Consider the following 27,637-nt stretch of genomic DNA (forward strand, 5'->3'; position numbering starts at 1 on the left):
CAGAAACATGGAAACACAAGTTAACTTTAATGATTATATAAAGGGAGCCAGAATTTGATTGAAAACAAAAATAATTATAAAGATCTCCATACAGAAAAAGTATAACCACATTTCAAGAGCTTAACATAAATCACATGCTGTTTTAAAATAAATATTTAAATAAATCAGAAATATTGTCATTTAATAGTAGGGAAAGAAAATAAAAATCACAGAGAGGAAGGGGGATAAGAAAGTGAACGTAGACTATGCACAGAAACTCCAATTGTGTTTTCCTGAGGAGTCACAGTGAAGAACAAAACACAAATCTGTCTAGGAATGTGGCCTATGAGGCAGCAGTAAGCTACTGGAGTCAGTTATAAATAAAAAATTACAACCAAAATCCCAGTCTTCAATTATTTAATCCAGACATTATCTTACCCCTCAGATTTGTTTGGTACAGTGGCATTCATCATTTCCATGAGGATAAAATGTGCAACAGGTACCTTAATAATGGTAGAGTTTCAGAGTAAATTCACACTAGAAGGGCAAGGTCAGAAAACTATTTTGTTCAGATATTGAGATGAAATAGTATTATGTCCAAAAAGGCACTGATGTAAAATGCATTTTCAAAAGATCAGCAGAACCTCCAACAGCAGACTCATAGAATATCAAAAGTAAGTGGATTTTAAAAATATTAATTAACTGCAGACTCGGTTATTTAAAATTAGGGATACTGTCTCTATTCTGGAAGTTATCAAACTGTCCTCACTGGCTGAGGAATGAAACTGGCAGGTATTTTTAGTGTCTTCTTTCCTACTCTGTAAGATTATAAATATGTTTAATTTCTAGGAAAGATTTAAGAAAGAATTTTGCTTCTTAAAAATATTTTAAAATTATAGAATCCATCCTGTCAATTCACAGTTAGAACACTTGGACTTCACTATGACTAAGTCAGCTCCCAAGTCAGGCTACACACACAGTGGTGCCCTGTCTACCACTTGACCTGTAGGTGTTTGGATATGTACAGGAAACGCTTCTTATTCTTACTCTACATTTAATGCTTTTGGAGAACCTGGGAAAAATCTGTTCTAAATTAAGTAATCAACATCTGCTTACATACTACCCTAAAAACTTAAATGAAGACTGAAACACGGTGATGTGTAGCTCAGTGGTATAACACTTATTTAAACAAGCAAGTCTCTATATTTTATCCCCAGTACTGCAGAAAAAAAAAGAAAAAGAAAAGCAAGAAACTAAGACTTTCCAAAAATTGTTTTACTAAAACCTAGCAAGATCTACAGAAAAAGACTGTTTCCAATCTAATGTACTGAAATTTGATAGAGAATGTTTTATACTGGTAAAACCTTGTAAGAAATGTTGGTATTAAAATATTCTAAGGATATACACATTATACAGTAGATAAAGTCATAAATCAATAGCTGATAGTAAGCAAATATATACAATAGAAATATGTGCCATGAGCCTAATATTGTCTTCTTTTTTACCACAAAACAATGGTATTATGCTTTGAATCATGATTTTCTAAGAATATGCAAGTTTTTTTTTAAAAAGGACAAAAATGAAGAAACATTCAAGAAAATTTTAAAAGAAAAAATTTAAAAAGCTAAATAAAATAGTATACGCAATAAAAAAAAGACAACTGCAGATAGAATTTAACACCTATAGTGTCACGGTTAGATTAGATACTCTCTTTTCATCACAATAAAGTCAAAATAAATCACTTCATAAATTCTCTGTTTACTAAAGAGTGGCAAGTATTTTTGCTAGTGACAAGCAAAGATGGTTTTTCATAGAAGAACATTGAAAGATTGAAGCAGTAATGAGATACCTTATAGATTTAATAATTCTGATACATTTGCATTCATCTTTGATAACTAATAAATGAAGTAGAAAGATAAATGAATAATTTTTTTTAAAAAAGGGCAGTTTTAAAAAGAAAAAACAAAGGGTGTTGGGATTGAATCCAGGACCTTGCACTTTCTAAGCAAGGGCAATACTTCAAGAAATCGACCTATAGCTACCACAACATTCTTAAAAACATGCATAGATACAGTAAAAAAAATTCCTAATCTGACATAAGATTTTTTTTAATTCAAAGAACAATATTCATTAATCTACTTATCTATAAAGTATGAATGATCAAGAATAGTGCGGTGACTGGATTGTCACAAATTGTGCGAATTCAGTGTGAAATTTATCTGGTGAAAGTTTCAGCTAGCTGTCAAGAGGAAGCAACTCAAAGGAAATCACACAGCTTATAAGCCAACTTGAAGGAGCCATCCAGACTTTGCCCTGCCGAACCCTTTCTGGACAGTAATCAGACAAATCTTCATAGACGATGTACTGTGTGCAGAAGCGCTGATCAGAATCGGGTTTGGCGTGGTATGAGACTGTATTGATAGTCTGAGTCACATCACTGTCTGGTTTGGGTTTTCTACTGAGGATTTGGCCCCCTCCGGCAGTGACAAGCTTAGTAAGGTTGTCTTTTGGATGATGTTTGAAGGTTCCCCAAAAATAGAAGTAGCATCCATCAAACAACTTTGGCAACTGAAATAAGAAAGTATTTGTTAAGTGCAGATCAAAAAATTTTTTTAATTGAAAGAAGATTTTAAATGAATGAAGAACATAAACACAATAGTCTTGGGTAGTTAAGAATCTATTTTAGGTGCTGGTACAAATTCAATCAAACTAATTGGATTAAAAAAATAAAAAAGCAAGCCAGGCGTTGGTGGCTCATGCCTGTAATCCTAGCTACTCAGGAGGCTGAGATCTGAGGATCACGGTTCAAAGCCAGCCCAGGTAGGAAAGTCTGTGAGACCCTTATTTCCAATAAGCCACTAAAAAAACAGAAGTGATGCTGTGGCTCAAGCAGTACAATGCTCACCTTGAGCTGAAGAGCACAGGGACAGTGGCCAAGCCCAGAGTTTAAGCCCCACAACCGACAAAAATAAATAAATAAAAAGAGTGGTAGTGGCCACGCTTGTAATTCTCTCTACTACTACTTAAGAGGCTGATCTAAAGGATCTTGGTTTGAGACTTTCTTTCCAAAATTACCAGCAAAAACACAGGTGAATGTGTGGCTCAAGTGGGTAGAATACCACCTGAGCAAGCAAAGTGAGCAAGTAAGGCCCTAAGTTCAAAGACCAGTACTGCTTCCCCCCAAAAAATAAGTGTATAAAAGTATGAGGTCTACATATATTTGTATCCTCCTTAGATTCATTCATATCTCTATTCCTTTTTATTCTCCTAAAAATTTAAATATACTTTGTATTAAGAAGAAAAACAAAGAACTTCATCAAACATCATTTAATAGGATAGGCATGCATACTAGGTGGAACTGAAAGCCCTAAAGATCCCTAGAATATAAAATATATGTGTGAGGGGCTGGGAAGGTGGCTCAGTGGTAGAGTGCTTGCCTTGCATGCTCAAGACCCTGGGTTCGATTCCTCAGCACCACATAAGCAAACAGAAAAAAGCCGGAAGTGGCGCTGTGGCTCAAGTGGTAGAGCGCTAGCCTTGAGCTGAAGAGCTGAGGGACAGCGCCCAGGCCCAGAGTTCAGGCCCCACGACCGGACCCAAAAAAAAATAAAAAAATAAAAAAAAAAATAAAATAAAATATATGTGTGAGTAAGACTAGGCTACAAGAGTAGCATCATTTCCATACACCACCCACACTCAAGTACATACTACCAAGCTAAGGTCCCTGGACAGTGGGAGCAGAGCCTATGGGTTCCAGAGATGCATTACTGGGGCATATCCTTTATGAAGTCATGGCTAGGGATCCAATTAGCCATAAAATGCTTCTTCATGTTTCATGGAAATATAAAATTTCATAATTTCCTCCCATGAAAAATTTTCTTTTGTCATTTCTAATATACTCATATGCATCAACAGAATAATGGAATATTATCCATTAAAAATGCAATATGTGGCAATAAAGACATATGGTAACTAAATCCGAGCAGCAGCTGTAAGTCTTCTTTCAAGCTCCTTCCTGCATCTGCGATTTACCTCAGATTCTGAAAGGTTTATGGGAATGTTCAAGATGCCAAAAATCCATTAACAGTAGGAAATTATTGCCTTCTGGATTTTACTGCACATTGTGATCATTTTTCAGAATCAAGTGCTTGAAATAAGCATAATTAAAATTTTAATCAGTCACCTATACTTGCAAAAAGGGCAGACAAAGTTTTCCCTGATGGTGTTCACAGAATGAAGTCATAACAAGACCACAGAAAGTTGTATGGAAAAAGAAGTACCAGCAGTTCTTTGTTGATTCTGCTTCTCTGTGGACCTTCAGGAATTTCATACATTTCTTCCTCTTCATATACTTTTGTTTGTAAACAAGCTTTCACCCCTAATAAAAAACAAAGACAAACCAAATATAAATTATCAATCAGGCAAAATGTTTCAATAAAATTAAGTAATTTGCCTAAGTCCTAAATGTTTTCTTGTTATTTTTTGCCCTTTCATGGCTGTTCTAAAACAATATGCCAACAGAAAATATAATAAAACGAGTCAAGGCATGGTGGCTTGCAACTTTAATCCAAGTTACTTTGCAGGTAGAGAATGGAAGATTACAGTTTGAGGACACCCTGGGCAAAAAGCAAGCAAGATCTTACACACACACTCTCTCTCTCTCTCTCTCCCTCCCCCGCTCTCTCTCCTGCATTTTCTGGCAGGTAACCACATTAAAGATCTAAAGTCAAATGACTTAGTTATCTCAATTATTTGCTTTGGGATAATTAAACTTAATGCTTCATTTCAGCCTTAGCTTCCTTGTCTTTGGAAACAAAAAATTCACGCTACCACCTATTTCACAGGCTTCTATGGAAAGAAATGTTCTAAAGTCTATAACATATAATAAACTACCTTACTGTCAGAACAAAGCTTTCACACAACTTGCTGTCTTTGAGATTATTTTGTTCAATAATCTCAGTTATTTCACCGAGGAAATTCCATGAGGGCAGGAATAATTTTTTTAAATTATATAACCACTTATAAGACTCCAGAGTTAGAGTCCAAATACTTAGCAACCTTAAAATAGCCTGGGATGTAAAAATGTTACACTCTTAATCACCTAACAGCTAATGATTTACAACTTAACCAGAAAGAATTTGTGAATATATAAATATATACTTGCAATAGAGAATATATGCTGGAATGATACTGACTTAACATTCTACTGGGAAACTGGAAACTGTCAGTGATGAAATTTTGTCTGACTAATCTCTACTTAATTCAACAGTAAGATACTCCAGTACAGAAGAACCATGGCTTGGCTTGCAAACTCTGTCTATGTTGTAAAGGATTCCTTTCTGGACAGAAGATGGTTCAGTCAGTCTGCTATAAGCACAGAACTATCTCACACTGCATTTCATATAAAAATACTCATTTGTGTAGGAGAAAGAACTCTCTTGTTTTATAGTATTTACTTTGAAAGTAAAAACTAACATTGGATAAGAAAGAAATTCAAAAGCTAGTAACAGTTCATATTAGTTTGGACCGAGGCTTTATAACTTAAGCTTTATTTTCCATTACCCCAAACTGCCATAATATTAATCTCTGTCTTGTGAGTCAATCTTCAGAAGATGGAATAAGAGACAAAAACTAAACATATACACACACACACAAATCAACACAATTTTAAAAATATTCATTTCCATTGCACATTGAATTTAGTTATGTTAAAGCTAAACTTGCACAAAGGCGCAATGAGGGCCTCTGATCACATAAAATAGTATTTATTGAAATGAAATCAAAGAAATAGAAATAACAGTTTTATCTATTTTTCTTTTTCTCTTGTATCTGTCTTTTGGCGGGTAAGCAGAAGCTAGAAATAGAGACAAAGGGTAAACAAATGCAGCAGGGATACTCAGTAGACACTATGATGAGAATGAACGATACAATTTGTGGGAAGGGATAGGAGGAAAACACTATTCCTTATGAAACAGTAACCCCTCGATATGTAACCTTTATAACAATAATTAAAAAAACAAAAACTAAATTAGTTGTCTTTTGAATAAAACTGCCCAAATTTATTTCCAAAAAAATGTAGGACAACTTACCTTAACTATTAAACTGCCAAGCACATATTCTGTAAGTATGAATAATTTCCATACAATTAATAGATTGAAAACTACTAGTAAAGTAGGAAACAGTACACTAGACCTATGGTTCCTTATATTTTTGTATTAAGGGACAGCGCCCAGGCCCAGAGTTCAAGCCCCATGACCGACAGGAAAAAAAACCAAACATTTCCTTATATTTTTGTATTAAACAAATATAATACAAAATTATCAAAGGTTGAAAGAAAAATAGATCTTCATTAAGAAAATAGAGAGAAAATCAAGCTGTTATTTCATTGCTACATTCCTGGACACAAATGAGTACAGTAAGAATAGAATTTATTTGCTTCCATGCTTATCCTTCTTACACTTGTAAATCCTCTTAACATAGACTCCCTTCTCATGAATTTTCATTAGTGCAAAGCCACCGTAGCCAAAATCATTTTATAAAATGTATGAATACCATATTGTCTAATATCCTTCCTGGTAGCAAAACAGAACAATATAATATGTGTAAACATTGTCCAGTACTCTGAAAACCTTAATTTTCCACAATTTAAAATAAAATACTCAAAACCATATGGCCTGGTCAAAGAACTTCAAGAAATACACAAAGATCACCAATGTTCCAGTCACATACTAACACTGTTATGGAATAAAAGCAAAACAAAATTTCTTAAAAAAAAAAAACTTATTGCAAAGGTGACATGCAAAGGGATTAGTTACATGAGACAGTAATGAGTACATTTACTAACAGTGTCAACCCCTCCCTCAATCTCTTCCAGTTTTTCCCTCCCAACAAAGTTGTATAGTTCATTTCCAACATAGTGTCTATAGTGGGTTTCTTAAAGCCAATTTTTCTCCATCCCATCTTCTTTTTAAAATGATTTTTCTAATGTTAAATGACCAAGTATGTAATTAGTTGTTCTAAGGAAAGATCCTGATAAAAATTATTAGGCCCATCATCACAGCATTCTGGAAACCGAAGTGGGATGCTGACAAATTTGAGGCTAGACTGCACTACATGGTGAGTTCTAGGTTACTCTGTGAGAACATGTGTGTGTGTGTATGTATGATATGATATATATCACATATATGTGTAATATGAAATATAGTTTTAAGATATATGTATTTACTTTTATATATCTAAATATTATATATTATGGCTAGACCATATCTCAAAAACTATTCAAAATATAAGCAAATGAAATTTACTATTATGAAGAGAATGACAGCAGCTACTATCTGTTTTAAGTATGTGTATCTTTCCCAGAAAGACTGATACAGCTGAGGTCATTACCTGCAGCAGTCATGTTGTATATAAAGATGCAATTAATGCTGAATTTATGGATACTCAGTCACTGCTCTTACATGGTAACTTGAGGTTAGGTTCCTGGGGTCTTTGCTTCCAACATTTTTGTCAACTAATCACTATTTCTCATTTCATGTCAATGTTTAAATGCTTTAGCTATTCTGTTGTGCTGAATCATTAGCATTAAACTTAGAGACATCAGCACTATAATCAGACCTCGTCAAAGCTTCTCCCATAAGTATTTTCTATGGAAGGTACAGTCTTCTTTTCAACATAAGACAACACTGAGCTAGGAAGGTGGCTCAGTGGTAGAGCGCTTGCCTTGCATGCATGAGGTCCTGGGTTCGATTCCTCAGCACCACATAAGCAGAAAAAAAAAGCTGGAAGTGGCGCTGTGGCTCAAATGGTAGAGCGTTAGCCTTGAGCTGAAGAGCTGAGGGACAGAGCCCAGGCCCAGAGTTCAGGCCCAAGATCGGACCCCCCCCAAAAAAGACAACACTGAAGCTTGATAACTGGGGGCCATTTTAAACAGTAAAATAACAATCAATCAATCAACCAATCAATCAATGCAGGAAACTGAGAGAAATATGGCTTTGAAAACTGAAAGGGACACTTGTTTCCAGGAAGAGAGCTACAAAAAAAGAAGGTAAAGGAGAGGACACTGGTGGCTCACAACTGTAATCCTACCTACTCAGGAGGCTGAGATCTGAGGATCAAGGTGCCCTGGCAGAAAAGTTCTCATGAAACTCTTATTTCCAATAAACTACTCAGAAAAAGCCAGAAGTGGCACTGTGGCTCAAGGAATAAAGTGCTAGCCTTGAGCACAAAGAGGCTCAAGGACAGAGCCCAGACCCAGAGTTCAAACCTCAAGACAGGAAGGCAAAGAAAAAAAAAAGGAGGTAAAGTATCATCTTGTTTCATTTCAGCTGGGAACAGGCTTACCAAGCAACTCAAATTCTGAGTTCTCTGCCTGTCTACAAAAGTCTAAGTCCTGATTTGGGGACTACCAGTTTAGCAAGTAGGCAAATTCACAAGTTCACAAATACATATCCCACAAGCCATGAGAACTTACAGCACATAATTTGCACTTCAAGAGACAACTGGTATAGAAATAAGTTTTAACTAGTTTCAAACCATTCAGCTATCTAATGATTGAGCTGAAATCTGAATCCAAGTCTATTTAGTTTTCTATAGTCTACTGATTTTAAACAAAGATAGAATATGGGCAGGGCACTTGAGCTCATGCTTATAATCTTACTCAAGAAGCTAAGATCTGAGAACAGTGGTTCAAAGTCAGCCTGAGAAGACAAAACCTATTAGACTCTTATTTCTAATTAGCCAGCAAAAAGCCAGACCTGAAAGGCATGACTTAAGTGGTAGAGAGTCAGCCATGAGTGAAAAATCCAAGCAAACACACAAGATCCCAAGTTCAAACCCCAGTACCAGCACACACATAAAAACAAAACTTGGGTTCTAAAAGACATATTTATGAATATGTGAAATAGTTTAAAGCTGCTTTATGTGTTTCAGAATTTTGTTCAATAAAAAAATTTTGCTGGGCACCAGTGGCTCACACCTGTAATCCTAGCTACTCAGGAGGCTAAGCTCTGAGGATCTTTGTTCAAAGCCAGCCCACACAGGAAAGTCCATGAGATTCTTTTCTCCAATTAACAACCAGAAAACTGGAAGTGGTGCTGTGGCTCACGTGGTAGAGCGCTTGCCTTAAGCTGAAGAGCTCAGGGACAGAGCCCAGGCCCAGAATTAAAGTCCCACGACCAACCAAAAAAAATTTATTAAATTCTCAGAAAATATTTAACAACTGAATACTCTATTTCCCCCACAGCAGAGTTCTGTAAAGACAATGCCTGCTTAACTTGAGACTACCAATGTATATTCAGATTCAAAAGGCATGTTCAGGATAGTCATAATTCCTCATTTTGCAATTTTAAATTTGTTGGTTTTGTCTGTGCTTTGGTGCTCAAATTTCTTTCCTTCATTGTTTTTTTTATCAGAATCAACATCACTCAAGAATGCTAAGCTAAATTTTGAATCCTATTATTACTCTAACTTATAAATCACTATATTTGAACGTACTGTAATAAATTATTTTTAAAATAGCCAAATTTAAGCTGCTGAAAAAAATTATCTAGTAAATTTAGTATTAAACTATTAACATTGATATGGAACATAAAAAAAAATTTGAACAGGTCAAAACAATACCTTAGAAATACGGCCAATGTATTGGCATTATATCTTCTACTGTTTCTATACTAAAGACCAACTCAAGCTGGGCACTGGTAGCTCATGCCTGTACTTCTAACTACTTGGGAGGCTGAGATTGGAAGGATTGTTAGCTGGAGACCATCCCAGACAGAGAAGTTTTATGAGACCCCTTTGTCAACCCAGAGGCTGAGGGAGAACTGCAGTTCTAGACCGTCAAGGACACAAAAATCCTTTAGACGCCACCTTGATGAGAGTAAGCTGGATACAGTGGTGCACACTGGGATCATACCTGTAATCCTGGCAATGATTGGAAGCCCCTAGCTCAGTCCAGGCAGGAAGTCAGTCCTTTCTCAAAAATAACCAGCAAAAAACAGGGTTAGAAATGTGACTCAAGGGGCTGGGAAGGTGGCTCAGTGGTAGAGTGCTTTGCCTTGCATGCATGAGGCCCTGGGTTCGATTCCTCAGCACCACATAAGCAAAAAAAAAAAAAAAAAGCTGGAAGTGACGCTGTGGCTCAAGTGGTACAGTGCTAGCTTTGAGCTGAAGAGCTGAGGGACAGCGCCCAGGCCCAGAGTTCAGGCCCCATGACTGGACCCCCCCCCCAAAAAAAGAAATGTGACTCAAATGGTAGAACAAATGTGAGGCCCTGAGTTCAAACACCAATACCACCAAAAGTAGATCAACCCAAAATGCGTTGGTAATCTAACAATATCATTGTTACATTAAATTGTTATTTACATACTTTGTTACTCACCCACAGTATGGGGCTCCTACCTAAACTCTTTTCTAATAATATTTGCTGAGCACTTGTATTAATATAAGAAGATCCCTGAATATAAATCCAACACCTATTGTTAAACAGTGCTATGAGAAAGAAGATGCCGTGAATATAAAACCAAGACCTACCCCTGAACAATACGTACAAGGGCCAATGTTGTCAAGTTACAGAAGTAAGGGGACTATTCCCGTGCTAATGACTTACTCGTTTTATGCATTCATTTCTCAAGTAACACATTACAACAGAACTATGTTCTGTCATTCATCAACACAATGAAGCCTGAACAGATAACTAGTGTGGCCAATATGGCACACAGGGGAACAACCAAGAGGACAGCATGGTGATTCCAAGGCAGGATGCCTATAATTTCATAGATTAAGCCTCAGTTTATGTCATGTTCAGCTCTACAATAATTTAGTAAATTTCTAAAAAGGTAGAAAAATCCAGTGCTCTAATTACAACCATTGAGCTGAACAAACACATTCTTCAATAGATCCTCACTCCAAGTAAAAATCTTTCAACTTCCTATGCTACCTAATATCAAGAAGAATGGAAGGGGAAAAATAGCTTTATCCTGAAAACAGAGGAGCATCAAGTCTACATATGACATTTTTCAATGGTGACAAAATGTTGGAAGACTTGCTGTCATAGCATAATAAACTCTGAAGATTTTTCAAAGCTATAAGCACCATCTATACCAAGGGCTATACTATATATACCTAGGGGGAACCAATACAAAAGTCCTAAGAGGCTTAAAGGGCATTCCCAATGGTATAACTGAAATGAAAACTCAGATATCTTTCTATTCCTGGAGCAGTGTTTTAAGTCTTTATTCTTAAAAAGAAAGAAAGGAAAGCCAGGCACTGGTGGCTCACACCCAGCTACCAAGGAAGCTGAGATCTGAGGATCACAGTTCAAAGCCAGCCTGGGCAGCAAAGTCCATGAGACTCATCTCCAGTTAACAGCCAGAAAACTGGAAGTGGTGCTGTGGCTCAAGTGGTAGAAGCTAGCCTTGAGCTAAAGAGCTCAGGGACAGTGCCCAAGCCGAGTTCAAGACCCACTACTAACCAAAAAAGAAAAAGAAAAGAGAAACAAAAAAGAAAGTAAGGAAAAGCTAATGAAGGCACAGTGCTGGTAGACATTTACCATACTTACAAACTCCTATCAACTTCCTAGTGAACCTCCATTGATATAAACCAACTGTACTGATTAAACATATATAACAACAAAAGAAACATGCTTCAAAACAAACTTTCAACAATTTAAAAGATAATTAATATCATTAATGAAATGGAAGAATCTCCCCAATACCATTTATGCCTAAGTAATGGACATTTTTTAAGATTTTACTAAATAGAAGTAAAAGCAAATAGCAGCAAGAAATCCATTTTCCATTTCAGACAATATATGAGAACTTTTACAACATTCCCATTTACTAACTCATCTAAAATATAAAATATACCATTATCTTTAATCTCTACATATACATCAAGATTTTAAAACAACCTAAAAAGCCATTTTCCACCAACCTAAAAATACTTAAAATTTAACCAATCTATTTTATATTTGTAATAAATGCTTAATAAAGTTCATACTGATTCTACTGTTTGCCCCAAAATAGTTTGGCAGAAAGATACTTATTTCTTCTTTTAAAGAAAAAAAGAGGCAATGCAAGATCAAGTTTTCATTCTCAGATAATTTTCAGACTGAAATCACGTAAGTTATGTACTTGTTTAAACACAGATTTCCTTATACAAAAGAGTAATTTTAAATTATGTGTCATATGGGCCTTAAAATGTGTTGAATTTCTGACCTTATAGAATATATGATTTATCTTTTTTTCTTATTTTTCTTTTTTGGCAATACTGAAGTTGCAACTCAAGAGTCTTGTGCTTGCCAGGCAAGTTCTCTACTACTAGAGTCACATCCCCATTCCTTTTTGTTTTTTTTAAAATTTAAATAGGGCCTTGCATTTATGAAAGAGGTGTGTATTTATGTACATAACAGGCATGTACAACTACAGCCAGCTTTTACTGGCTGAGATGAATTATCAAGAACTTTTGTCTGGACTGGCCTTGAACCTGGATCCTTTTGTTCCCCATCTCCTGAGTCCCCAGAATTATTGGCATGAACCACTAACCAGACATTTCAACTTTATTACTTTTCACGTTCTCTTACAAAATTTCAACTGAAAGCTTAACACTTTGCAGAATTAATGTATGGAACAACTTATCTAGTAAAAAGGAGAAGATTCTTAGTCTAGATATATTCCTGATCATGTCTACTATTTCTTTTTTTTAAAATTTTTTTATTGTGAAAATACTGTACAGAGGGGTTACAATTACATGGCAAGATAATGAATACATTTCGTATCAAGCATTGTAGCCTCCTCCTTTGTTCCCCTTTCCATCCCTTCCCATCTTTTCCCCTCCCGCCCCCCACACCAAAGTTGTAAAGTTCGTTTTCGACATAACGACTTGTACATCTCATTGTTGCAATGGGTCCACCTGTATCCCTATTTAAACGATTTGTTTTTTCCCTTCCCCTCCACAAATTATACCGACATCAAATACAGTGAAAGCAGGGGTTATTAATTCTTTCCTTATGTCCTCAGACTTTTTATTTATTTTATTGTGAAGATACTGTATAAAGGGGTTAGTTACATGAGTAAGGTAATGAGTACACTTCTTGTCCAGCATTGTTACCCCCTCCTTTGTTGTTCTACCACTATCCCTTCCCTCCCCCTACCTGTGTGTGTGTGTGTGTGTGTGTGTGTGTGTGTGTGTGTGTGTATGAGCAGTCTAATTCCCAGGGCATTATTTAACTCAAAGTCATTAACTCAAACTCATTAAGGTAGCTCTGGCCATGTGAGCAAAACAAGGAATCTTTGCATACTGATGTAGCTTGTGAATTTCAGAGCTAGAACATTTTTTTTTTTTTAAAGAAACTAGTAGAAGTAGATGAGGGAGGGGAAGGACAGTGGGAGAACAACAAAGGAGGGAGTAACAATGCTGGACAAGAAATGTACTCATTACCTTACTCATGTAACTGAAACCCCTCTGTATAGTATCTTTACAATAAAATAAAATTCAAAAAAAGGTACACCTTTATTCTAAATCACTGAACCACACTCTTGCCTTTATATACATCAGTGGATATGTATTTTCATTTTAGATGCACAAGCCAACTGACTGATATTCATGGATTTTTTTTTATTAAGCTTAGTCACTTTGTCTAGTTTTAGAAAAGAAAAAAAAAAAGAACTACACAAACAAGAAGGGAAAGGGTACTCTAAATTCACAGCCATACAAAAATGGTCAGTGAATGCAAAAAAGACAAAGCTGCAAAATGAAGATCTTTTAAGTGACCAAAGGTGGAGATTAACCTTGTATAGAGGACCACAGAATTCCTTTATTCCCTTCAAAAGCTAGGGCAGCACGTCAAAGAAATGATCTCTGGGCATCTGTAACTCAAACAGCACTCTCAGTTAACAGCGTTAAATACACACACACACAGGACACACACACACACACACACACACACACACACACACACACACACACACACACACACACACACACACACACACACACACACTCCAGATATGGTAGAGGCATGCCTGTAATCCCAGAAAACCAGGAAAGGGAAGAGGAGGCTCTCCATGTGAGGCCATCTGAGCAAAGGTAGTGTCAAGACTCTAGCTGAGACAAACAAAAGCAAAAGGTCTGGAGAAGTAGTACAAATGCTTGTGTAGTCCCCAACAGGCCCAAGTCCAATCTCCAGTACCAAGAAAATGATAAGAATATTTCAGCAAAGAAAGTATCAATAATTTTCTCTTCTAATTCTGTTAAAAATCAACACTGAGGTTGTAAAAGTAAGAGTCTGTTTCAAAATGTTAAATATTACCTTTTAGACAAGTAGACTATGGTAGCACTAAAGAACACAAGAATCTGACAACAAAAACAATGGAAAAATAACAATTTTCCTATGAAATGAAGGCTGAAATGTAAAGTTAAAAACTAAATATTCCATTCCTAATATTGTAAATATCCACTGTAGGATATTACAGAAATTACTGTGATAGTAGTTTATAATCTCATAAAAAGAATATTTAACACATTTGTTTTTGGTTACTTCTGAAATATAAAATGTATTTCCTACTAAAATAAATGCTAGATTTATTATACATAGACCATATACAGAAGCAATGAAATTCTATCACAAATATATACTACTATAACATTTTCTTAAGTACAACTTGGTATTGATTTTTACATTTTGTATCAAAAGTCTATTTACAGATGAAAGACCAAACGTAGTCTAATGTTAAAAAATTCCCATATTATAAAACTTAAGCTCAATAGTCCTTTTCCAACTATTCAAATATTTATGTAAAATTTCTATTGTGATTAGGACAATGACTATAATGTATTTTCTATGTTTGCATTACAAGTATCACACATCTTGTGTATCAGGTAGGAGATATCTATATATAATATATAGATATATATATATACCTATGTAGGCTCTAATTTGTCTTTTTAAGATCAAAGTCCTTAGCTGTATAATCTTTGGAAAAGATTAAAGAGAAAATGTATTTTCCTGGCATTAGACATTCTGAATTTGTCTACTGAACATGAGTTTAGTCTAACAAGCATAAATAAGCTGTTTATAAAACCATGAAAAATCAAACCGGTCACTTCAGTAACCCACCAACTTACCCATTTTCTTTTGTTTGTCCCTATGTTCAGTTAACATTTACATGTTGTTAAAAGCAAATGTAATACTTTATCTTTAAACTGAAACACTTTTGTACTTTAATCTCATATAAAAGTATGGGGTTTGGTAAGAGAACATTTTTAAGCATTTCAGAATTTTCCTCATATTTAGGTTATTTCCCCTACTTTTTACTATTTGACCTAACAGTATATACTGTGCACCACTGACTCATATTTATAATCCAAACTTCTGAGAAGGCGGGGGTCTAAGAGTATCACAGTTCAAGTCCAACATAAGGAAAAAAAAAAAAAACTCACAAAGCTGCCTTGACAACTGACAACTGGGTATCGTGGTGTGTGCCTGTTATTCTAGTTAATGGGGAATTAGGACAAACAGTGATTCCAGGACTGCTCAGTCAACAGTCACAGAAAGCTGGGTATGGTGATGAAGCCTAGTATATGCGGATCATGGTCCAAGCCCACATAGGCAGGAAGCAAGCCCTTAACTCAAAAATACCAGCATGGAGAACAGGAAATGTTCCTCTCATTTTCAATTCCTCCCTACTTAACCCTATTGTTACTAGAATAAATCCGTTAAAAAATTTTAAAACAGAAAAAAAAAAAAAAGAAAAAGAAAAGGCTCCTTGAGCCTAGGAGTAAAGAATAGCCATGCTTAGGAGTTTCTAGGTGGAGTGTGTGAGAGGGGAGTATGTGTGAAGTGGGAGTGTGTGGGAGGTGGGAGTATGTAGCCCTTAGGGGTTCTGGTTCAGTCTTGTGCAAACTGGGCCGTTGGCTCACCATAAGGATTTGCCCCACTACTGTATGCTCAGGTCTTCCCTGTGGCCTGCTATAGATAGTTCCCAAAGAGAAGGGTAGTGAGAAGGGACATTGTACCATTACAAGGCACTGAGCTGAGAATACTTCAGAGTGCCCCTGAGGCATTGAAATAGAGCCAAAAATATGGCATGCAGGAGACGGGGGCTCCAGTAGTGTGCATCAATATCAGGCTTGTCAGAGTTGTCTAGTGTCTCAGGAATGTCCTGTATTATACCCGTGCGAGGTTATCCGAAAACACTATGAAGATGAAAATTCACCCAACTAGCTCTATTCTTTGGTATTCTCTGTCCCTATTACCACATTCAAAAATATACAGATCACCACTGTGATGAGAAACCCTTAATGTCAACATTGTAAGACTGAAAAAACAAACAAAACAAAAATACTAGGGCAATAAAAGATTGCAGGCAGAGCTTGGATGTAGAGAGCCTATATAGCAAGCACAAGCCCTGAATTCAACCAGTTTTGCCAAAAAGAAAAAAAAATCCCATCTGTATTACTTAAGGGTAAATTTTGAAACATAACACTATTAAGTCAAATGACTTTTTTTCATTCTTTTTTTTTTTTTTCTTTTTGACAGTAGTAGGGGCTGAACTCGGCCTGGGCGCTGTCCCTCAGCTCTTCAGCTCAAGGCTAGCACTCTACCACTTGAGCCACAGCGCAACTTCTGGCTTTTTTCTGCTTATATGGTGCTGAGAAATAGAACCCAAGGCCTCATACATGCAAGGCAAGTATGCTACCACTGAGCCACCTTCCCAGCCCGACTTTTTTTATTTTTAAAAACATCTTTGATGGAGATCTGTAAGCATAATGTTGCCCAATCAATCTTCCTTTATTGAAACCTTTCAGTATGTCTATTTTTGATAATTAGTCTACTGGACAGAAAAAAATTAATTTGTACTTAAAATTCCAGATCATACTTTATTATCTTCAAATAACTGTATAAAGGGGTCTGAATTTAATATGTCCATTTTTGTGTACAATATATCAGTGTCACCCCTTCAATTATTCTCCGTCCTCCATTTCTAATTCCAAACATTTTCACCTATGAACACTGAATGTCCTGACTGTTATTAGTCCCTATTGCTCTCTCCATCCATCTGCCTCCTCCCTGGAGCCACTGCTTCTCTGACAAATATTTCAGCTTCCTAGTACTCATTTTGTTAAACTGTTAATTGTTCAACACCTCTGAGTATACTATAGTTTAGTCCGTTTGATCATGTATATATGCATATGGCCTAGTACGATGTGTTTTCATGCCTGTATTTTAGGTTTGGCTTACACATGAGAGATACATATGCCCTTTGTCTTTCTGAGTCTGACTTACTTTACTTAATGTAATTTTTTGCAGATACATTTTCCATCAAATGACAATATTATTCCTCCTAACAGATGGATAAAAGTTGTGTGTGTGTGTGTGTATGTGAGTGTGAATGTGTGTATGTGTATATCACATTTTCTTGATCTATTCTTCAGTTGTAGGGATCTGAGCTATTTCTATAACTTAGCTATTGTGAATAGTGCTGCAAATTACATGAGTGTTAGATACTTTTATTGTATCCTAACTTTCAATTTTCCGAACAAATACTCAAGAATGGCATTGCCAGATCATATGGTAGTCTTGTTTTCATCTTCTTAAGGAATCTCCATAGGGACTGCACTAACTTACATTGCCACCAACGGTGGCAATTAGGGATCTTCTCCAGCACTTGTTAATATTCTTGATGATGGTCATTCTGATCAAAGTGAGATGGAATCTCAATGTTGTTTTTATTTGCATTTCCATTATGGCCAAGGATGTTGAACAATTGTTCATGTATTTATTGGCCATAAGTACTACTTCTCAGTAGTAGTAACTTGGCTACTGATTCCTAGGGTTTTAAATTTTTGAGCTCCTGGTATATTCTAGTAATTAGAACTTTGTCAAATTTATAGCTACCAATGATCTTCTCCCATTCTGCAGGTCTTTTTAGCTTAGTGCTTATATACTTCTACCAGAGCATTTTTAATATCCACTTAGAAACAACAAACATTGACCAAGAACAATGAATATGTTTGAGTGATTATGAGATATAAACCACTGATGCAGTGGTTCTATTTTGGTGTCCATTGTTCCTCAACAAAAAACAAAACCTGCCCTATATGGCCTATTCTCAGTTCAGACACAAGTCCAGTGTAATATGTCTGGCAGGTTCCTCAGTAATTGCTTTAGGTGCTGAAACTTCTAAAAATTCTACAGCTGTAATGTTATTTAAACTTACATAAGAGAGAGGGGAAGAGGAAGAGATTAAAGAAAAGATGACAGCCATCTGCTTTCCTTTCACAAAGAAGTGAGAAGAAGATGCAGACTTACATTTGTTACAAAAAGGTTAAGTTAAAAGAAATTTTGAAAGTAGCATACTAAAAGAATTGGTGAGTTAAAAACTTTTTTTTTTTGGTCGATCCTGGGGCTTCAACTCTGGACCTGGGCGCTATCCCTCAGCTCTTCAGCTGAAGGTGAGCACTCTACCACTTGAGCCATAGAGCCACTTGTGGTTTTGTTAATGGTTTATTGGAGATAAGAGTGTCACAGACTTTCTTGCCCAGGGCTGGCTTTGAACCATGATCTTCAGACCTCAGACTCCTGAGTAGGTAGGATTACAAGCATGAGCCACCAGTGCCTGGCTGGATAAAAACATCTTTAAGGCCAATTAGCATCATGAGGATGAAGTTTCACAGTGTTCACATTTCAAGAAATATATAACAATGCATGCTTCCATTCTTTTATTTTAAGCATGTTTATTTACCAAAGTTTACCCTTGTACACACAAGGAGTCATTACTGGTTGCCTCTAAGGAATTAACAACAAAAGTAGAACAAAACCAGTCTTAGCTACAACTTTGGTTTCCTCTTTTAATTTTTACCCAAAATTGAACCCAGTCACTACCATGGAAGTCTATCATCAGATCCTCACAAATTTCCTAAAATCTATTAATTGTAGCCAATTAATATAAACATTATTTTATCAATTTACTTATTTTTTGTGGTTCGTGGGGCTTGAACTCTGGGCCTGAGCACTGTTCTTGGGCTCTTCAGCTCAAGATGAGCACTCTATCACTTGAGCCACAGCACTACTTCCAGTTTTCTGGTGGTTAGTTGGAGTCTCATGGACTTTCCTGTCTGGGCTGGCTTTGAACTGTGATCCTCAGATCTCAGTCTCCTGATTAACTAGGATTACAGGCATGAGCCTCTGGCCCCTGGCAACAAAAACATTCTTAAACAGGGGGCTGGGAAGGAGGCTCACTGGTAGAGCGCTTGCCTTGCATACCTGAGGCCCTGGGTTCAATTTCTCAGCACCACATAAGCAAAAAGAAAAAAGCCAGAAGTGGAGCTGTGGCTCAAGTGGTAGAGCGCTAGCCTTGAGCTGAAGAGCTGAGGGCCAGCGCCCAGGCCCAGAGTTCAGGCCCCACGACTGTACCCCCCCCAAAAAAAATCTTAAATAGAAACACTTTGGGAGAGGAAGACAGGTTTCACTACGTAGTGCAGGCTGGCCTCAGTTTAGGGAGTGATAGAATTACACGTGTGCTTACAAGTCAAATTTAGATCCATTGGATAAAAACGTCCCAAACTAATTATTTTTGTTAATTTGTGTTGTCTATAAGTCAATAATCTACAATTAAAATTTCAATTAAAATTCCTCTTGAACCTATGTGGTTTATGCCACACCATATAAAAAGTTAAAGTGTCTTAATAGTTAATCCAGTAAAAGTTTGGACACCAGCAAACTAATGTCTAACCTCAAAACCGCAGTACTGCAGTTTGATCTCGGGGCCTCATACTTATGAAGCTGGTACTATACCACACAAGCCATTCCTCCAGTCCTGCTCTGTGCTAGTTATACTGGAGAAACAGTCTAGCAAACTTTTTTACCTGTCCTAGCTTCAAACTATGACCTGCCAGATTTTAGAATCCTGAGTAGCTGGGTTACAGTCTTGAGCAATCAGCACCCCATATAAATCTTTATAATTAATTTTGAAAGCTGTGGTCCACTTCATCTTTCTTTAATATAAATGGTTTTCAGAGTCTTGAATTGCTCTGAAACACTTTGAAATCAAACTGAGATCCTTGACATTAAGAACAAACTGTGAGAAATCTATATTAGGAAAGAAGGTACTTGAGAGTTCCTGCCTTCTTTTTATAAACCAAGTGACTTAAAGAAATTGTTCAAACCTTAAACCTATTTCTGTTTGGAGTCTACATTAGAAAATACAAAGATATGATTTCAGTAAGGGATTCCATTCATCCTACATCCTAAGAGAATCACTGATATTAAAGAATATTATTCACTACTGTGAGAATCACCAAATAGCAAACTTATTAAGTCAGTCCAAGTCCATCAGTGAATCTATGAAAATGACATGGCCAAGCCATTAAAGTGACCTGAAGACTGTATGGTGATGAAACATTAAACCTGTATATGGAATCAGATGCCAGTTTCACATATTATCTAGAACCAGACTCAGTTAAGCAACATTCAACATTTCCACATGATTTATCTATTACTAAGACATTATTATAAAAATTTTATTTCTTTTTCTAACCACTGGGAAGGTTGATGGCACAAGATTAGTACCAAAAAAAAAAAACCATAACCATAAAGCTATTTTAAGTGAGTTTTTCAAATATTAAGGCTCAGTAAGATTCATCACATATTTGAAAAGAAAAAGAAAGTGCAAAAATATAGACAAAGATAATCTTTTGTCTACGCATGTAAATTGTCAGTCAGTTCAATCACTCATTGTGTTTCTTAAACTGGTCTTGACTAGTAACAGGCTGGTAAGAACAGACAGAATGTCATTACTAGTGACAGCCACTTAGCTGGATCCATCCATATCAGTGAAGACTAATATCACAAGAAAGATGCAGAAGTTGTGCCTAAAAAGAATATGAATACAGACTGCTAAAAGAAAGCTGTTATTCAAACTATATCATGATCAAGCTACAGATTAAATTAATAATTATGATCTTGATAAATCAAGCATTTTACCGTAAAACCTTCAAAGCACAAAACCATATAACTCAACTTTTTAAAGCAAAATTTAACCCGTCATTGCTTCTTAAAAATAACTTCATTAAACGTACCCATTACTACTTTAACTTTTTAGTTTGAAATAATTATGGTCCTAGCAGATTGCAAAGAAAAGTAAAGAGGAGTCCCATGCATCAGCTCCAATAGCTAGTGTTAACAATTGATATAACACTAATACTACAACAACAAACTGGCATGGTCAGAATCCAGAGCAACAGGTGAATTAATATGTATGAGTACATGCAGGTCTATGAAACAGTAGCTCATGTGTAGCCTTGAGCATCAGACCTACCACTACGACACTACAATCAAGATCCTCAACTGTACTGTCATAAAACTCCAACTGTTTCCAAATCAGTTTTAAAAAAAAAAAGCCAATCCCTTACCTTCTGTTAACTATATCAAAAGTAGATATTTCATCTATTGAAAGTAACAGTAAGTCTGAGAGAAACTAGGGTTAAGAAAAGCTCACAAATGCCAATAGAAATGGTAGAAGGCAGTTCTGAAGGTGATGGTGTTTGACTGCCCACAGAAAGAGAAAAGGACATGCTTTGAATGGAGCCTGAGTTAACAGTTGCTATAGTAACCCCAGATCAGGTAGTAAGATAGTATAAATTTCCCAACAGCTGTCTAAAAATACTGAATTAGCTGAGAGAGCAAAGGGTGTTATGCACATGATATTTTAGAAATCTTAAAGGAAAAGCAATAAACTACTTTCATTTCCCAGACTTGTCATGGAGTATATTTAAAATACGAGCATATTAAATTAAGGTTGCCATTTAGCAGTGATAAGGATTATTTCAAAGTACAGTGATGAACAGGAGGTTAAAAAAATTAGCATAAGTTTCCTAAGTAATTGCAGCACTAATTTTGTAGTTCTCTCAACTCCAAAACTTACAGTCAAACTTGAGAATCCAGCATCCATTGAGAATCCCAAGCATGCATTTCAGAGTACTTTGAGCCTGATCACCAGGAACAATGACATGCGTTACTAAGAAACAAAAAAGCAGTAAAGTAATTCTTCAACCTGCTATTTAAAACCAGCTAAACTATTTTATTATTTTTATGTGAATCTTCTTCAAAAGCAACACTTTTTTTTACAGTTTATGTACCACTTCCGTACACAGTATCATTTTCTAACTGGGCCATCAATGTGAAAAATCAGAGTATAAATGATATATTTAAAGTCACATTAGTAAATACAATTTTTCTGTTATTTTTAAATTGTAACTGAAAAATTATGCCAGTACATTGCACTATAATTTGTCATTAGAAAACTTGTAAATTGTTTTATTGACCTATTGTTTAGTCCTAAAATAAAAGTTTACATGTAAAGTTTAAACTTTACATTGCTAAACTACATTAAGCCTTTAAGTAGTTTATTAGTGTAAAGCCAGTTTAGATTTATTAAGAAATACAAAGTATACAGCCCTCTCCCAATATATATGAAACATATATAAATTATCAAAGGTAGTTCTCCAAAGGGATTGCCTATTTAATTTTTTTTTTAAGTTAGTAAATCTTTCCTCTTTTTTTTTTGGTGGGGGGGGGTCCGGTCATGGGGCCTGAACTCTGGGCCTGGGCACTGTCCCTCAGCTCTTCAGCTCAAGGATAGGGCCTCTACCACTTGAGCCACAGCACCACTTCCGGCTTTTTTCTTTTTGCTTATGTGGTGCTGAGGAATCGAATCCAGGGCCTCAGGCAGGAAAGGCAAGCGCTCAACCACTGAGCCACCTTCCCAGCCCCTCTTTCCTCCTTTTTTAAAGCAACGTTTTCCTACCAATAAAATCGGAATGCTCACCTGTACTGTCAAATTCGGCACATTTTTTAGCCTTGAGAATTCCTGCAAGCTCACTGAGCAAGCTCTGTTGTTCTGAAGAAAGCCCACTGCCAATAAGCACAAGAGGTCCATCCCTACGTGACCAGCTGCTCATCTAGAAGAACAAAAGGGGAGGCCACAGGTGGAAAAACACTCAAGACCAGACACATTCAACAGATCTTAAATAAAAGACTGAATTTCATTACTCACTTTACTCTAGTTAATAACAATTAAAATCTGCATTGAATCTGCACCAAGAACCTTTATGCTAATATATTTAAATGTTTTTTTAATTTAATTTCTTCCCAAGAAAACATATATTGGGATAACTCTCAATTCCCTGGGAATCTTGCTGGATGCTAAACTGAATCTCTGTAAGGTTTTATTTACAATTTTGTTCTTTGCCAGTAAACCGTTTCCCCCAAGTTATCTAAAACAGCTACATAAGACCAATTTCCTATCCTTCCTCTAACTTATTCCAATAGAGATAACCGCAAACTTGGTCTATTTAGTTTAAACTTGGGTTGTCTGAAAGTCAAAGAATACTGACACTTTCTATCAAAGAAAGAAACAATTTTTTATCATTAAAGAAAAAGTGAAGATAAAGACTCACAAGACAATTCAAAAGTAACATCAGATTCATGAATGGTACTCATTAGAAGAAAAACACTGCTGACTACCAAAGACTGTTTTCACTTTAACCTCTAGACATAGAACTTCAAAGAGACAAAAAATAAGAGAAAGTGCCATTGAACAGGATTTGAATTAAAGAGTGCACGTGAGGATTCAAAGAAACAGTAGTGAAAAGGCTACAAAAGCAGTAAACAGAAATTTAGTAAATGGAATTGTAATGGAAAGTAGCCAAAAGCTACCTGATGTCAGAGAGGTAATGGTCTGATAAAGAAGGCAAACCAGCACTATTCTTTTAAAGGATAGGATGCAGAACACAACAGTGTTCAAACATAAGACTTGGTTGTGATATTAGAATGCATATGTACAATGGAATCTAGGCTTTGAAAGCTCTGAATATATACCATTGTAGTTCAACAACTACAGGGGAGAAAGCTACATAAAATATTCTCTGCACATTTAAGAAGTGATAAGTTATGTAGTCTGACAACCTACATAAATTACATCTAAATTGTTGGCTAAATCCTGATTTCAATAATTCACTTACTCAAAATATTCAGTCTATAAGATTTAACACTTTAAAGTTCAGCCATCTGAATTCTTGACTACTTTAAGACTGGAGAGCAAGCTGTACTAGCCATGATACACATTCCCACACACATGTAATTATAATCAAATTTCTATTTATGTATGTCTATAAATTATAAGATGATATAACCATGTCTAGCATATACAGTGTAAATACACCATAACATAAAAATAGCTCAGGGGGAATTTCATGAATAGTTCAGTTATATTATAATATTAGGAAACAATTGCTGGACAAGGGAAGTAGCTCAACTGGTAAGGCACCTGCCTAACAACTGTGAGGTCCTGAGTTCAAAACTAATACTGAAGAAAAAAATGTCTAAATTCTTGTCAGTTATATAAATACATGCCACAAAAATATCTCAGAATAGAACATGCTATTTCTGATTTTATATAATTTCACTCTTAGGTCTTAGCCCAAAATAAAAGAGTGAAAAGATATAATGTCTAAATATAGCATGTGAAACTATTTGTAGCAACAGGAAAGCACTAAAGTGGGCCAAACATTTTTTAATCATGTATATTTTTAATTTACACAAAAATGGAACTTGTACAAAAATCTCAGTTAAGGAATGCTATAATAAAACCTAAAGCAAACAGGTCCAAGTCACATGTCTAATGTTGGGTAGGATGGTGTGGGAACTGGGAGTCGATTTGATTGAGAAGAGCTCTCAGAAGCAAGAAGCTCAAGAGGTTCAAAACCTTTAGATATTAAGTCATTAAGTAACTTCTTACATAAATAGTAATTCAATATGGTACTCTGAAATTTTATTTTTTTTACTGGCACTGGGACCTGAACTCTGAGGCCTCCTGCTTAGTTGTTTTTTTTGCTTACAGCTGGTACTCTACCACTTAAGCATTATCTCCAGCCTGGCTTACTTACACAGCCTGGCATTGAACCTTAATCCTTCAGAACTCAGCCTCCCAAGTAGCTAGGATTACAAACATGAGCCGATGGCACCTGGCTAATTTTAATTATTCTTAATAAATTTATTATGAATGAGGGTTAAACAAAAACTGCAAACAATAAAGAGGATAAATGCACTGCTCAAAAGAGATCATGGACAGGGAAGTCCCCCAAAAACATTTCAAGAAAACATATTTTTAATCCTTTAAGATTCAAAAATTCCAAGCCGTGCCTCCAATAGCCATTATCCTTTACTTGGTTTAACTGTAAACCCAGTATATATCACCTTTACAATAAAATAAAATTTAAAAATAGAGAAACAAATAAAAAAAGAATTGTGAATGAGAAGAGAAATTCAAACCCCACCTACCTGTCATTCCTTCTCTTCTTTCTAAACATCCCTGAAGCAGCTACTGAGAACAGCCTGGAATGCATTAACTGAAAGCCTCCTGAACTGAGCCACAAATCACAGGTGCTTTTTTCAGGGGCAAGCATGAACACCACCAGGTACTCTGGAGTCACTAGCACAGTCACACACACTTACTCACCACACTATTCTCCATGCCAGGGCCACTAAGTGAATAAGAATTAGTCCCAACACTTAAATTTTAGAAGGTAATGAAAAATAAAACATTGGATGTAAGATGACCAGCAATATGATCAGAGCAGGGAAAGGGGTAGAGCAACACTAAGAGGCTACTATGTAAAAGACAGTGGTACAGTCAGATCTGAAGGGTGTGATGAAGCAGGCTGTGGGAACATCTGTCTCCCACATCTGTTTCTAGTAGGAAACGCATTGCTAAGGACTGCAAAGGGAGCATTAGTAGGGAGACTACTGACACAACAAGGTAGTTCACATGGCTGAAGGGAGTGAAGAGGAGTCTGATACTGGTCAGGGGTGGCATATCCCAGTGCTTACATCTTAAGATAGAAAATAAACTACCTTCCAACTTACAAATACTTGCTACCTTTCCTTAGCTTTTCCTAAGCTGCTACCAACCACTGACAGAATAGGTATACTTGCAGGCTATGCATATCACATGACATGCCCAAAATACAGCATTCTTTTATCTCATAATAAAATCTTTCTTTTGTGAAGGGCATTATCATCCTTGGACTCCAAGAATATCATAAAGATATATTTTATTCTGACATACTTAAAATAATCCTCCAGCTTTTACATAAAAGAAGCATTGGCAAATGACAATTTAGATATGCGATGTTCTGCCAGGAGAGTTCAAGTACAAATGAATAAAATAAGTACCAATTTACAGTTAATAAATATGGTATACTGAACTGAATGAGAACTGACCTAAGACTTAAGAAATTTGAGTCCTAACTGGCCCATTAAAATTATTATTTTTTTAATCTCTGGTTAATAACCCTGGGCAAATCACAACCTCTCCAGGTTTCAGTTTTCTCATTTTTAAAGGAAGAAATTAAACTACTGACTTCTAGGTCCTTTTCTAGTTCATTTCCAAAACTATAATTTGGAACAATTTATAAGGCTGAAGTCTAAAGTAGAAGATAAAGGAGTCTTAAGGTGTAAAGGTAAGTGGTCTGTGATAGCACCTATGATTTTGTCAAATGATAACTACCTCAGGCTACCTCCAAAACTTAAACAAGGGCATCAATCACTACTGCTCTGCCCTTCCTAGCTTCAGCTCATGCCATTCCCCAGTCTGAGCAGTTGCTAGGATACAGTGAGTCTTCCATATCCATCTATATCTTCACCACTCCCTCTAGGCCTTCCTCTCTATCCCCAAACCACTACCCCAACTACTTCATGCCTCAACTGTACTGGACATTCTCCTAGTCAGCCTTAGACGTTTCCAACTCCCAACTATTCTGCAGTGTCCTAGTTAAAACATACCAAAGTTGCCCCTATTAAGTCCAAACTAGGGAATTTGCCCTATTAGGAAGCCAAGGTCTTTGATAAGCTGTTTCTAACTTGGTTGTCTACCCTCAATTCTACACAATAGCATACTTCGTGCCCCTTTTACATTAAATCCTATAGCTCTTCAACTTCTTAAAGAGCTTTATGACTCCTTTCCTTAAGAGCAGTGGTTCCTTAGATTGGACTGCCTTTCCCTCTGTGCATAACCACAGTGTATAAAGATGGCTGTCCACATAAGATGTATTCTTTTACTTCAAGTCCAATTCTGCTTAAGTATTTAACCTTCAAATATTGCTCCTGCCTCCAACCTCAGGATAAGCCAATTGATCCCAATTGTCTGATGAGTAAATGCATTCAGACTCCTAAGAAAGGCTAGTACCTCTTTTTCAGGTAGTCACAGTCACTTCCAGGACTGTGGCAATCACATTGTAATCACTGCAGGACATAGTAAGGGCAAAGCTGCCAAAGCACTAATGGCTAAATAAGTTAAATGCAGAGATTTCCTAACTAGGATTCTCTTTATTTAGATAATGTGTCTTTAAGTGGTTTACTATCTTAAATAAAAAGGTTTTCTGATACTACCCATCAACATAATCAGAGAACAGGTTAAAACTGTCATCTTTAATAATTTAGTTTTCTTTTTTTTTGTCGGTCGTGGGGCTTGAACTCTGGGCCTGGGCGCTGTCCCTCAGCTCTTCAGCTCAAGGCGAGCACTCTACCACTTGAGCTACAGCGCCACTTCCCGTTTTCTGGTGGTTTATTGGAGATAGGAGTCTCACGGTCTCTCCTGCC

General features: G+C 36.2%; 1 protein-coding gene across 1 annotated transcript in view; it reads right to left on the reverse strand.

Annotated features, from left to right (window-relative positions):
- Positions 1-1,577: 1,577 nt before the first annotated feature.
- The window catches only part of Bard1 (BRCA1 associated RING domain 1), a 63,208-nt gene continuing 37,148 nt past the window's right edge, over positions 1,578-27,637 (reverse strand). The window contains exons 8-11 of the mRNA XM_013017437.1: positions 22,806-22,938; positions 21,903-21,995; positions 4,260-4,357; positions 1,578-2,547 (exon numbers count right to left, since the gene is read on the reverse strand). Of these exons, the coding sequence (XP_012872891.1) occupies positions 2,215-2,547; positions 4,260-4,357; positions 21,903-21,995; positions 22,806-22,938 (657 nt within the window). The 3' untranslated portion in view covers positions 1,578-2,214. The remainder of the gene's footprint in view (positions 2,548-4,259; positions 4,358-21,902; positions 21,996-22,805; positions 22,939-27,637) is intronic.

This window comes from Dipodomys ordii, unplaced genomic scaffold (genome assembly GCF_000151885.1).
Source record: "Dipodomys ordii isolate 6190 unplaced genomic scaffold, Dord_2.0 Scaffold1, whole genome shotgun sequence".
Classification (NCBI taxonomy): Eukaryota; Metazoa; Chordata; class Mammalia; order Rodentia; family Heteromyidae; genus Dipodomys; species Dipodomys ordii.